At 31.6% G+C, this 14252-nt stretch overlaps 1 protein-coding gene across 17 annotated transcripts in view; it reads right to left on the bottom strand.

The window, feature by feature from the left end:
- Positions 1–7501: 7501 nt before the first annotated feature.
- Positions 7502–14252, bottom strand: part of LOC149902556 (uncharacterized) — an 87097-nt gene continuing 80346 nt past the window's right edge. For 4 of the 17 annotated variants that reach the window (XM_090110460.1, XM_090110463.1, XM_090110461.1 and 1 more), the window contains exons 9-14: positions 12815–14245; positions 12027–12657; positions 11727–11926; positions 11226–11498; positions 9656–9769; positions 7510–8838 (exon numbers count right to left, since the gene is read on the bottom strand). In XM_090110460.1, the coding sequence (XP_089966586.1) occupies positions 8749–8838; positions 9656–9769; positions 11226–11498; positions 11727–11926; positions 12027–12657; positions 12815–14245 (2739 nt within the window). In that variant the 3' untranslated portion in view covers positions 7510–8748. Of the gene's footprint in view, positions 8839–9655; positions 9770–11225; positions 11499–11726; positions 11927–12026; positions 12658–12814; positions 14246–14252 lie in introns of all 17 variants that reach the window. The other 13 variants (XM_090110467.1, XM_090110469.1, XM_090110466.1 and 10 more) reach the window with 12 other exon arrangements.

Here is a 14252-nt window from a genome sequence, read left to right as displayed (position 1 = left end):
AAGTTTTTAAAAGTCAAACGGAAAACTTTTGAAGTGAAACTTCTTTATCGGGGTTGGACAAAAATTTAGTGTAACATTTTTGCGTTACGCCGTACGCGTGACATTTTTGCGTTACGCCGTACGCGTGACATTTTTGCGTTACGCCATACTCGTGACATTTATAAGGTCATAAAGAAATTTCACTTCTTACGTGTGTACTCTAGTACACGCATACAAATTTTTATTTTTATGTGATTTTATTTTTTTACGGGCCCTTGAAGTGGTGAACATATTGGGTAATTTTATCTTTCTTGCCATTTAATTCTTTTATTTATTCCATTCAAAGATCTAGCGATAGTAAATGTTACCATACTGAATTGGCCTATCTTTCAGCTTAGCACACAAAAAAAATCAAGCATCTTCCGCAATCATTGACGTCAGCATGAGTGAAAATATCATCGTACTCGGCGATAGGTGAAAAATTGAAAAAAACGTCATAACTCCGAAAATACGAAAAATCGCATAACATACATGGGGGTGATTCGGATAGCCCTCTAGGTCCTCTACCTCTCAGCTTCCGTTCATCACTACTTTTTGGTACACCCTGTATAGCGATCGATCATAGCTGATAATGTCGATGAACCAAAGTTCTAATAAGCTAACCTTTTGGTGGTTTTCGAGAATTTTATGATCTGATTTTTAAGAATATAAATATTAACCTGTCTGTTTGTTATTCTGCAATGTGGTTAACTTACTTTAAATTCTATTACTGCGTAGTGCAATTTTTTATATAGCTACATTTAATTTGATTATTATTTGCTATGAAACTTTAACATTCGAGCTTTTTTAGAGCCTTCGTTTTACCTTATTCTGAGATTAGAGTAACACTAATGCTCAAGTTTTTGCTCAAGTCTTCTACAGCCGTGAAGACGAATAGACTGGGGTAGAAGCCTTTGAAAATAATGAAAAGATAAAAAAAATCGCAGTCGGATGAAACCCATTAGAGAAGGAGGGGAATATGATAAAAATGTAAGGAAAAATAAATTACGGTCAATCCGAGTTCGGGAAGCGGGAGGGGGGAGCATTTAAGAGAAAAAAATGGTTTCTCTCAATTTCCGACAAAACTACAAGTCCTATAGAAAAAAGTTCAATGGCAAAGTTGTAGGTAATTAAAAGTTCTACAACTTTTGTATTCACAATTTTTTCACATAACCTAAAAATTTAGGTGAAAAATTCAAAAAACCAAGTTTTTGGTCTTTTATTTTTATCTACTTCAAAATTTATTTTTTTTCTACGAAATTTGGTGGAAACCTACTTTAGTATGTCCCAAATACACTGTAATTTATTTGATTGAAAATATTTATTTTTTCGCCTTATTTTGAATTAATACCAAAAAAACAACCTAATTTTCAATCGAAAAGTCACCCGTCAAAATATCAGCTTTTTTCAAAAACTTGAGGTGCCTTTTATTCATTGAAATCTCTACTTTTATATGGTGTAAAAAAAATAAACACCACCATAGTAAATGTTCTCAGGAAATGCATACAAACAGTCTGAAAATTAGCTTTTACTAAATCAGGCACAATTCTTGAACTCTATATCTTCTCTTGTATCGGCTTTTCGGTAATATTTCAAAAGAAAAATAATTATCTGTTCTTAGTTTAATATTTTACAGCATATTCAAAAGCAAAATGATGTCGATATAAACATTTCAGGTAGTTCGAGAAGTGTTTGAAAAAAGCTGATATTTTGACGGGTGACTTTTCGATTGAAAATTAGGTTGTTTTTTTGGTATTAATTCAAAATAAGGCGAAAAAATAAATATTTTCAATCAAATAAATTACAGTGTATTTGGGACATAATAAAGTAAGTTTCCACCAAATTTCGTAGAAAAAAAATAAATTTTGAAGTAGATAGAAATAAAAGACCAAAAACTTGGTTTTTTGAATTTTTCACCTAAATTTTTAGGTTATGTGAAAAAATTGTGAATACAAAAGTTGTAGAACTTTTAATTACCTACAACTTTGCCATTGAACTTTTTTCTATAGGACTTGTAGTTTTTTCGGAAATCGAGAGAAACCATTTTTTTCTCTTAAAAGCTCCCCCCTCCCGCTTCCCGAACTCGGATTGACCGTAATTTATTTTTCCTTACATTTTTATCATATTCCCCTCCTTTTCTAATGGGTTTCATCCGACTGCGATTTTTTTTTTTTCAAAAATTATCTACTCTAGTCTAGAAGTCAAGGAAGTAAATTTACCAACTTTGAGTTTTCTTATGATTTTAAACAAAATTTACATTATTATTTTTAAATAATAATAGCACTCAATTGGACAATTGTAAATAAATAGCGAAGAATAATTATAAGGTTATAATTATTATTTGCCTACAAAAGTAGTACTATTTATCTGAACTACGCAATCAGACTAAAAACATTAGTATCTATCTACTAGTCTAATATGTGTGAAGTCCCGTGTCCCCAAGTGGGGTAAGGGGCAGATGCATCATGCATACATCTATTTCACTGATCGATTTTCTTTAGGGACAAGTCGGTGATCAGCCTTCTGTGTCCTGCCAGACCGAGACATTTTTTTTTTCTTCGTCTCCACCGGGAATCGAACCCAGGACCTCTCGGTTCTACGCTCACGCGTCAACCACTATACCAAGGAAGCGGTCAATTATAATATAGTAAGTACATAATATTGTCATCATTTCATTGCGTTATTAAAAAGCACCGTATCCCAATCAAAATCCAAAGACATCTTTCGTAACATAACATCCTGTTAACAAATCAAAAAAAACAAATCCGGCATTTGATCCTGATCACACAATCTTAGGAAAAGCCCAGTATAAATATGTATAGCCCACTTGTAACTTGGTTCCAATTGCAGGCATTATTATATTGTCATTTACATATTTATTTCAATGATTTATATTTTACTAGGTTTCCGCCCGCGGCTTCGCCCGCCCGCGCAGTCAAAGGAAACCCGCATAGTTCCCGTACCCGTGGGATTTCCGGGATTGCGTCATTTTCCCGGGATAAAAAGTAGCCTATATCCTTTCTCGGGTATCAAAATATCTCCATACCAAATTTCATGAAAATTGGTTCAGTAGTTTAGACGTGATTGAGTAACAGACAGACAGACAGAGTTACTTTCGCATTTATAATATTAGTATGGATTGATGACTAGCTTATCGCCCGCGGCTTCGCCCGCTTTGTCAAAAACCTAATAAATTATATATTAAAACCTTCCTCTTGAATCACTCGTGCTATTAAAAAAAACCGCATCAAAATCCGTTGCGTAGCTTTAAAGATTTAAGCATACATAGGGACATAGGGACAGAGAAAGCGACTTTGTTTTATACTATGTCTATGTAGTGATAAGGTAATGGCTTGAGGGCGTTTGTTAGAACTCTTGCAATAATCATTTTACTTGACTAGAGAGGAAGACTGAATTATTTTCAACCCTTGTGAAGAATTTATTTTATATTGTGTCAATGAATGTTACATGTAATTGCATATTTTATTAGTTAACAAAAGTATGATTTTATTATTGCGAATCTAATTTACCCGAATAATGACTATATGTAGTACCTGTCTTTTTCGATTTAAATCACATTTCCTTTTAAATCTACAGATATTTATATTATGTGAAAAATTTAGTAACTATTTAAGTAAATAGATAGATTGGATACAGTAAATTATGAAAAGTAGTTACTAAAGATAAGTGGAATCAATTGTATTTCTGCTTTTTATTGTTATTACAAAATGCGCACTATGTGTTCCTTATCTTAAAAATAATTATTATTTTGTAGAAAAAAAGAGACGATGATAAAAGATTTGCATGAAATAATGTTTCTGAATAATCTTCGTAATTTATAACATTTTTGAAAATAAGAAACTAGATGAGGCTAAAATAGTGTAAATGCGGTGGATTTAAGGGGTAGGTATAACAGTATAGAAATTAAGTAGGTACCTATACCAGTAAATTAATTAAGTCGCATCTTAAATTTTCCGCATTCAAGTTTATTATACGGTCTAGTAATACACCAGACTTCCATACCCTATTATTAAAACTTTATTTATCTCCACTAGGAATCGAACGACCTCTCGCCACAATACCAAAATGCAATCAAAATCAAATACAAAACGTATAAAAAATAGTCACGTCCATTAACAACTTTATAACTACCTCAAAATAGTGATTTGAATAATCAAACCAAGATAGACTACCTAAATCGTAAGCTAATTTCGTATGCAGAAAAACTGACTTTGCGACAACCTTCGTAGCGTCTTAGCAACAAGACACCTGATGTTTATAATAATTATAAGCACAGATTATATAATTAACTCTTATGCTATGCTGGCTTTTAATAACACGTCTTGCAACTTTTACATCGATTATTTTTTACGATATTGTTTTTCGATTCGATTTTTTATGATCGTTTTAAGTGTTTTAAAAGTATAACTGTAAGGATTTATAATCGCTAGGAAATTAAATACTTTTTTAAACCTATTGATTGTACACATTTTTATATTTATATATATTTTATTAAAAAGCTTTCTTCTCACGTAAAACTAAAAATACGAAAACATTATCTAATCACTTTATAATAATTATGAGGTTGGCTTTTAATTCAAATTAATCTACTTTTAAATGTATCTATAAGTAATAAAGATTAAATATTTTATAATGGACAAAACAAGCTCAAAAAACTGAAACGACATTTAATTTTCGTCTTTCTTGTATCTCTTTTTTATCAAATAAATAATAATACCTAAATGTGAAAGATATTTACATATGTGATAAAACGAGGTATGAATAATGAATATAAGAACATTACCTATACATAATTTTATATGCACCTCTCTTCCATTAGATATAATAAATTATGACGTTCTGCCAATGCCTAGAACTTAGAAGTTATAACAGTAGTTAAATTTTTCAGCTGAATGTTACCTAAATAATGATTTCAAATGACTATACCAACATTTTTTTTATAAAAATATATTATGTTTCATATAATGGCTAAAAATATATTCTAGCAAGCTAATCATCTCTTTCATTAGCCTACTAATTCTAGTTAAAAATCAATATTAGAACTAAATATTTCTTTATATATAGTTTCGGAGTTCGGACACAAATATATCACAGTACTCAATGTATAATTTATGCTAACGAAGTCTATATTGGACGTCTATTATTACCAAATAAAACATTTAGAATACCTGTCGGCAGCAAAAAGTTGTTTACGATATTAGTGAACTTCAAGGTTATAAAAACTCAGCTCATGATGGCGCCATATTTGCCTTAAATTGGTACAAAAGAAAAGCCAGAAAGTGTACCTATAGCTAATAATTCAGGTACCTACATTTTAAATTCCTTAAATAAGGAGGAAGTTTTTTTCAGGGTGTTCATAGAAATAAAAATAAAAATTGTAACAAAAAAAAACATGTTAAGCAGTTTTTTAACAAATTAAAGTTTACTCAAGGAGTAAAAAAACATACTTAATTAAAGTTTTATTAGGCGTCTTTGAGTGTAGAAAAAAAAATCGAATATTCAAGTGATGAATAATAATTACATATTATTAAATTCTTGATATTTATTTAAAGGCGCTGTGAATTATTTTATGAAGCCTATGAATTTTTTAAAGGGTCTTCATTTTTACACGCTTTATATTAGCTTCACCTGTATGTTTTTTATGTTTGTAACCGACTTCTTTGGGCGCGATTTGGACCCACTTTAAACGGCCAGATTTCGTTCAAACTTTGTAGATTTATTGAGGACCGATGACAATACACTAATTTGATAAAATTTTCTATTTTTTAGTTCGGTTTTCTATAAAAAGCGTGTTTTTTAGTTTTATTAAACTATTATTATTATTTAAGTTAAAAAGTTGTAACTAGTAACTGTTACTCCTTTAATTTGAAATTCGAAATACCCAAAATCTATATTTCTATTGTTTCGGTGGAATACAAAATTATGGTTTGAGATAAATTATATTTTAATTTAGATAAAATAAAATGTCGCACACTATTAAGGAAAAATGTTTACCTTACAATTTTAGTTGGCAAATATTATTTACATCACTTTTGATAAGTAAGTTTACTCGAACATCGGATTACTGCTGTTCATCATCGGGATATAATGACAAAAATAATATTAAATTTTTTTAGAAATTAATAAGTTTTTTTTCGAGTCAAACTTAGAAACTATTTTGCAGTCTTCTTACAGTATGTAGATTGTAGAGTCTTTATTTATTTCTATATACACACTTAATCGTTATTCCTTATCGGGCCGATTATATTTGGTTGCAACAACAAATTCACTTGCTTTAAAGGTTTCTAGGTGTCACATGCCATTTATCTTTATGGACGCGTTTCTTGCCTTACGATGTTTTCCTTCAGCTATTCCCGCAGTGGTGATATAACAGATGTACGATTTTGTATTGAACAAAAACATCTCATTTGCTTGAATAAACTTAACCACTGAGAAGAATGAAGAATCGATATATTATGTAACCATCACATCATCTAATCGTCAAAGTAAAACTCTATCTCTGTCTTTAGTCTTTAGGTAAATAAAAAACTTTATACGATAAATTAATTTATTACACTATGTTTCACATATTTTACACTTACACAATTATAATATACAAAATAGTATAAAAAGCAAGAGGCAGTGTCAGGTTAAGCCTTTTTCAGTCATAAATAGGTACGCATGCAAGAATGATAAGAAATATAGTCTTTATACATTTACCCGCATCTTAAAACTAACTTATTAATACGGCAGTTGTTCATAAGAAGTACTAATTTTACGCAAAAAAAAGTTGTTCATAAGAAGTACTAATTTTACGCAAAAAAATAATAAGTAACAAATTTTCGAAAACATACAAAAAAATATTAAATACTATTGAAATGAGACGTTAATTACTATCACCGTAAACTCGAAAAATATATGATATTGGTTATTTTATGTCGAATAATATGACTTAGGTACATTTATATATTTAATATCTATCCTAGTGTACAACCACAAATAAAAAGAACTAGACACTAGTCTCACTGATTTCCAAAACCTGTTGTCTGTCTGTCTGTCTCCAGGCTTTTAATATAAAAAGATAAACAATAAATATAAAATTAATGTATTTCAGGTATATTAAACACATAGTAAATTGAATTCATCTTCGAATTATCTTATAGGGAAATTTAAGAAGGTATAGAAAATATATTTAAAGCATATATACTTATTATTGAAGTAAGCTTCGTAAAATAGTCTAGCTCTCTCTATCTATGATTATTAATTGTAATTAATCTATAAGTTAAATAAATAAAAGCTAATAGAACAGAAGCGAATTCACGAAGCACGTGCTAAATGGCACCAGACTTAAAAATAATTTGGAAAATCCAAAAGTGCACGCCTCATAATTTTTTTTTAATAAATATTTATTAATTATTATTTTTGTTTATTTAATAACAATTAAACCACATCGAATCAGACCCTGAAAAATGAAAGGGTTCTATTCCTGAGCATACTCAAGCGTAAGAGAAAAAAAAAGACTCGATTAGTAAAGTATTTCGGTCGCTATCGTGTTAACAAGAAAAAGGATCCGCACATACAGACACACGGACGTCCAAGACAGAACTTTTTTAAACTGTTTTTTAACTAGTTTAAATAACAAAAATGACATCAAAAATATCATGAACGTTAAAAATAGTGTTTTTTCTTAATATGTGTGTGTATGTATTATCTTACAAGTGCAATGTATGATACATAAAGACATTTTAAGTTTGAAAAATCAGATGTTTTGCGCGAAGTGACAGTAGTACCCACCTCAACGCTTCGCTTATGAGGCGTGCAATAATCCAAATATTACTATGTTAAATGTTTATAGAAAATTGTTAGTTTGTCCATACAAAGGATTGGAATGATTAGATAATTTCGAAGAACTCGCAAATTATATAAATTAAAGTGGCGATTAAAGTTTTTTTTTAATATGAAGGCATTTTTATAAGCATTGATTTACTAAAACAATAGCAAAACATGCTGAAACCAAGATAAAACTAAACGTAAAAATATCGTTCGATAATCGAGTGAAATAAAGATTCGAAAAACAACGCACGCTTACATCGAGTAGAAAAGTCGAGAAACCCTATAAAACTATGGAAGTTTAATTTACATCAGCTTTATATAATTAATTATCTGTAATCATCACATTTCCGCCCTAACCTACTAATAATTTACGATATATCCGTCCATTTCACTTTGCATTTAATTCCTACTTCACAATTTTCCTACATTTTCTTATAGGAACATCTGTAGAACATAGCAACACTATCTACAGTAGATATATTACACAGGCTTATAGAAAAATATTTCTAACACATCTTAACATTAAATATGCCTTTAACTGATTGGCACTGAAGAATAGGTCCAACAAATAATGTACAACAGGATTCTTTACAGTCCAAAATTCAGTACCGTAATCGCAACATTAATGAGATCAAAGACACATTTAACAAATCGTTTCTATCTACACATCGCTATTTACAGAACTCGCACTACAGTGCGTACTATGTATGACACTTTCGGAAAAGTTTCGAAAGACGCGGATTCAAGACCATAGAACACTTTATTACATTACAACAAGATACATGTTAAAAAGACGTTTTGATTCTCCAAAATTCTTTGGTCCATTCAAGCTATATCAATCAAGGTTTTCTTATTCATTTTGGTCCTGGATCCGTGTCTAAATTCGATTCTATTGCTTTATCCTGACCCTCCAGAGCCGTTGGTATACACGTCTGATGCAGCCTTCTGTCCTGCTCTAAATACGCTTTGCACCGTTTGAGCCGCCCCCTGAAATTTATACAAGGAGATATTAATATTTTGGTACTGGCAATTAATAAAAAAAATTGAAGACAAAATATACAGTATGAAAATAAAATAATTGTCTAATTAAAGTTTGAAGATAAAATAATAAGATACTTGATTAAGAAATTGTTGCAAAATAACAAAATCTGTTTTGAGATTAAATTAACATATTTAATTTAATTTATATGATGGGACCTTTTAGATTACTCAATTCAAATGTTTTGATTAATTGCATGGATTATAATTGTTTTAAGTCAGCCAATTAGAGTTATTATTAATAGAAATTAAATGATTTTTAATAAAGATGAAATAGTAATATTGTAAGCATTGTTAAAGACAATGTAAAAGTTGATATGAAATAAATAATGAAATTGAATACAATGGTTTCACATTTTTACACACAATGTGTGTGTAAAAATGTGAAACCATTGTACGTATTATACTATTCTACAACGTAAAACACATAAAGCTACAACAAAACACAAAAGCTTACTGCTTATATATTATATTATACCATTGATGAAATATAATGACAAACACGGCAGGTATTCACTAAATAACAAGAAAATAATTATTTCCCATGATTTCGCGTGTTCTATGTAATTTGCTTTAATACGATGTTGGTTTTTTTTTTTTAATTTTCCTTGTAATATTTTTTTTCTAATTTCAAAAGGCTTCTAGGTCCAATATAAATGCTTTGATTTATCCCATTTAAACACTTCAAAATAAAACTATTGGTTCCATTCCTATATCTGATATCGAAACCAACAAAACTGAATCCACAATAAATGAACAAATATACCTGTATCGCCGCTCCTAAGAATTGCGAAAAGGCCCTTGTAACGTTGATGGCGGCGGATACTAACTGACCTCTTCCAGGACCCTGTTCGACAGCACTAGGAGGCTCCAGGGGAATCTAGCAGGTGAATGATGGGTTAATTACATAGCACATTGAATATTATAGCTATGAGCGTGATTGCGTTTGCTTTGGATTTCGGTGAAGCGTTTGATTACGTTGCCAATTCAAAAGACATTTTAGGTCGCGTATTGGTAGTATTCTTGTTTTAAACTTTCACTCGCAAGTAGTATGAGAGTGACTTGATACCTGAATCGAAAACAAACACAATTTTAATGGTTTTGTGCAATGAAATGATGAAGAGAAATGGTGCATGCAGTAAAGGTTAGTTTCACATGAAGCATTTTCAACAAATTTACAATACATATATACAGATATAGTAGAGTAAAAATACAATTGCCTAAGATTTTCACAAAAGTTTCAATTCTATTTTAGTCTCAAAACAATTTTATGTTTTTCTTCCATGTCATATGCAATTGGTATATTGTACACTTATTTATTATTTATATCACATGTATGCTTAGTTATATTACAATTTCGAAATTGCAATTTATAACAAGATTGTTTACGTTCCGTTTTTTTATTTTCATCTATCAATAAAAGAGAAACTATAAAAATTTACTTTAAATTGTTATCCTATTAGAATCAAACATGTTATTATGACGGAATAGTGCAATATTAAATTTATTATAACCAGCCAATCCGTTTTAGTACCCAATTTTTCCCAAAAATCGATTGTTATTGCACCATAGTTAATAACATGTTCGCAAGCATTTAGTAGTTCTTAGAAAGAAATTAGAGAACGTTAGAAACAATGTACAAAGGTAATTTTACTCACCAAAAACACTCAACACAATTATATACACTGATGCTATGTTTATGTTATATACTACGGATTATTCACAATTGTTAATTAAAACTGGAGTATTACTTCATATAAAACAAAATAGTTATACACTTATTTACATTTGGTTGTGGTTGATTAAATTTTAAAAGTGTAGGTACATGATATAGGAATATTTGAACCGTTCAAAATTAAACAAAATATTATGTAGTGTGAGATGAATGACAATGGTGCCAATGATATTTCAAACTTAAAGTTAGTTACATAAGATTTCAAGTTAATTAACATTTAATATTCACAAATTAAAAACAACGATTGTAGCATATTAAATTTATTTACAAGCATATAAATATAAAAGAATAAATAAAATCTTATACGATATTAGTATCCCTAATTTGTCCGTAACAGGGTGGTTTTACCGATATCGACTCTAAAAATCATAATTTCAATACTTATTTCTCAGTTACAGGGCCCATATACATTAAACTAAATTAATCGTAAACGCCATTGATATTTACACTTAGTTACAATTCTGTACAACTAAAACTAATAGTGCATCAGATTAAACAGGAGCTACTGAGTTATACAAATAAAACGTAGTCCATTTAATTGGAATCGCCCAGCACCTCACCCCCAATCACAAAGCCTAAGTAAAAGTGATGAGAAACCCACTCTGTTGCCGGGGGGCCCTTCGTCCGCGTTGCCGACGAAAGGCCCAGATCCGAACCAGTTGACTCTAGTGCTCGTCGCTTGCGATGGCGTCGGTTGCCTCACTGACGCTGGCCTACTCGGCCTAGATCCCCCCGGTCCGGGGCCAGTTTCCCTCCATTGCTGCCACAACCACGCTAACCCATCGAGTATCGGTCGACGAGGCGCCGGCGGAGGAGGCGGAGGAGTCGTCGTCCGCCTAGCCTTCGGCGTCACGACCACTTGATTGAGTAATGCCTACGGTTATATTAGTTCTAGAGTTCTACATGATTATTAATGTAAATAATAGATAGTATAGAAGTATTAAAGTTAAGGTTCAGATAAAGATGGATGAAAGACAAATGAATCAAGCGAAGACACGTTACTCGCATGAATGCGATATTTTAATATGTTTAGGTTAATTGTTACCTTATATTAAAACCTGTAAAGAAATATTAAGATAGAAAATGAAAAGTTAGAACTAACAGCGAGACGTAGTTGTTCATCCAAAGAACTTGCCGTGGTTGGACCGAAACCTTGTTCCTTCAATAGTGCAGCTAACAGTGCATCGTTACTATTTCCATACTCTGTGCTCAATGAAATAGAGGACTTTGTAGCCTCCGACATCATGCCCGCTGGTTGAGTCTTTTGTATTAATTTCTTAAGCGCTTCATCTGGATCATGTCCTAGAATTTTAAAAATGTAATTTATAGTAAACAAATCGATGAACGTATGTTCATACACGTACTTAAATATGATTATTAAAATTGGATTATTTAACTTTACCTGTAATAGCTAATTTACTTCTCATGGTAGTGGTCTCTTGAGCATCTTGGAGTTTTATTAATGTCTGTAGTAGTTTAGCATCATCTTGTTCATTCTTCAAGTCATCTTTCACAGCAATTTTAATATTTTGAGTCTGTATCGACGTTGTAGGAGATACGTTTTTATTACTTTGTATCGTAGCAGGTTTCTGTGTCAGAGGGTCAAAGGGTTCATTCAAGGGTGAGGGTGAAGCAAGCAAATTTGATAAAAGCTTTAAATCATCGTTCACACTTGGTGGAAGATTTGCACTCACAGTGGTTGTAACAGTTGGTAACGTTGGTATATTGAATTTGGATGGATCCTGTCCCGTTGCTTTTAAAAGTGCTTGAAGAAGTTTCGTATCTTGTTCGAATTGTTTAATGTCATCTTCAATGGAAGGCATGTTTTGGCTGGGTGTGGTTGTAGTGCGTGTAGTTGTGGTTCTCATTGTTGTTGTTGGTATTGGTGTTGTTGTTGTCATTACCTTTGTTGTTCCTACACTTTTTCCTTGTTGTATTTCATTCAGACTTTTCTCTACAGCGAGTGCTATGACTCGATTAGCTAGTGCTGTTTCGGGATCCTCATTGTTGTTATTTGTATTAAGTACAGATTTCTGAAAAGTATGATATATTATTATTACAGTTTAAATGAGATACTATGACGCTATTTATATCCATGATTTGATAAATATTACTGTAATTCATATAATTTCCTTTACACAATTAACTTAAATAACGATACATATGTTGAAAATCACAAATAACACGTACCAAGTTTTGTAAGAAAAGTAGATCTTCTTCATCTGAATATGTTGAACTACTAGGAAGTTCTGTTGTTATTGTAGTTCGACTATTTGGTATGGTTGTCGACATTCTTTTATTTATAGGTTGGAAAGTTGTAGAAATTCCAATGTCTTCTGTTGTAGGCTGTAAAGTAGATACAGTAACAATTTGCGATTTTACAGTTGATGTAAAAGGTGCTCTTGTTGTTGTATACACTGGCCTTACATTGAATGAAGTAGTTGGATTTGATCCCATTGAAGTTGTTAATGGGTTAGAAGCAATTCTTACATTTGACGTTAGACCCGAAATTATAGGCTGATTACCGGCATTTCTGTTACCCGTGGCTTGTAATAGCGCTTGTAATAATTTTGTATCTTCTTGTAATTGTTTTATGTCATTGTTTATTGAGGATGTGGTGGTTTTGACAGTTGATGTTTGTGGTGTAGGTGGTACCGTTTGAGTTGTCGTTGTAGGAGTCGTTGAAGTTTGAAAAGTTGTAGTTGCAATGGCGGGCGTTGTTGGTATTATAGATTTGATATCACCTAATGAAGGTATATTCAATGAGGCTGGATCTCTTCCAGTAGCTTGCAGCAAAGCTTTTAACAACTTTGTATCTTCTTCAAATTGTCTTATATCCTCTTCAATAGACCGCATAGTTGTCGTTTGCGCTTTATTGATAACATTAGAATTCACTTTGCCAACTGGCTGTTGGCCCATTGCCAATAAAAGTGCTTGTAAAAGTTTTGCGTTCTCCTGTTGTTGATTTTCCAAAATTTTGGCATTTTCAAAACCACCCAAATTTTTTGGATTACGCTCAGTTTGCATTTGATACACGATATTTGTTGCACTAGCTACAGATGTTGCTGTAGGTATACGGAAAGTTGATGTTGGGATTGTCGTAGGCATCGATGATGATTCTGTTGTTACAGTTGTTGACTCTGTTGTACTTCCCTCAGAAAAAAATATACTTGTCGTAGGATTTATGCTACTTAACTCAACGGTTGTTGGTGTTCCCGGTGTGATTGAAGACATGAGCGTCGTCTCTGCCATTGTTGTGATTTGGGTTTCAGTAGTGGCAAGAGGCTCATCCATAAAAACAGGTGTAGGTGGCTCATTGCTAACTGTTTCAGAACTAGGTTCAAATGGAGTGCCTACAGAGGTTTGTAAAGTTGTAGTTATTTCATTGTTGCTTTCTGTATTCATTTGTAATTGTGGTGTTTGTGTATTTATATCAGTTGTACTCAAAATAGTTGTAGTTTGAAGATTATTAACTGTAGTTGATTTTGGCATTTTAGGTGAAGCCAGTTTTAAAACATTAGACTCTTGTGTAGACGCTACCGTAACATCTTCTATTGGAATAAATTTGAATACTGTGTTCCCATTAGCATCATCAGGTTTCTCAGTGCGGATTTGTTTAGTCTGTAAT

This window comes from Colias eurytheme, chromosome 15 (genome assembly GCF_061535395.1).
Source record: "Colias eurytheme isolate Ceu_HAF_F1 chromosome 15, ilColEury1 Martin Lab GWU primary, whole genome shotgun sequence".
Taxonomy (NCBI): Eukaryota; Metazoa; Arthropoda; class Insecta; order Lepidoptera; family Pieridae; genus Colias; species Colias eurytheme.
This window is presented reverse-complemented; position numbering and strand designations above follow the sequence as displayed.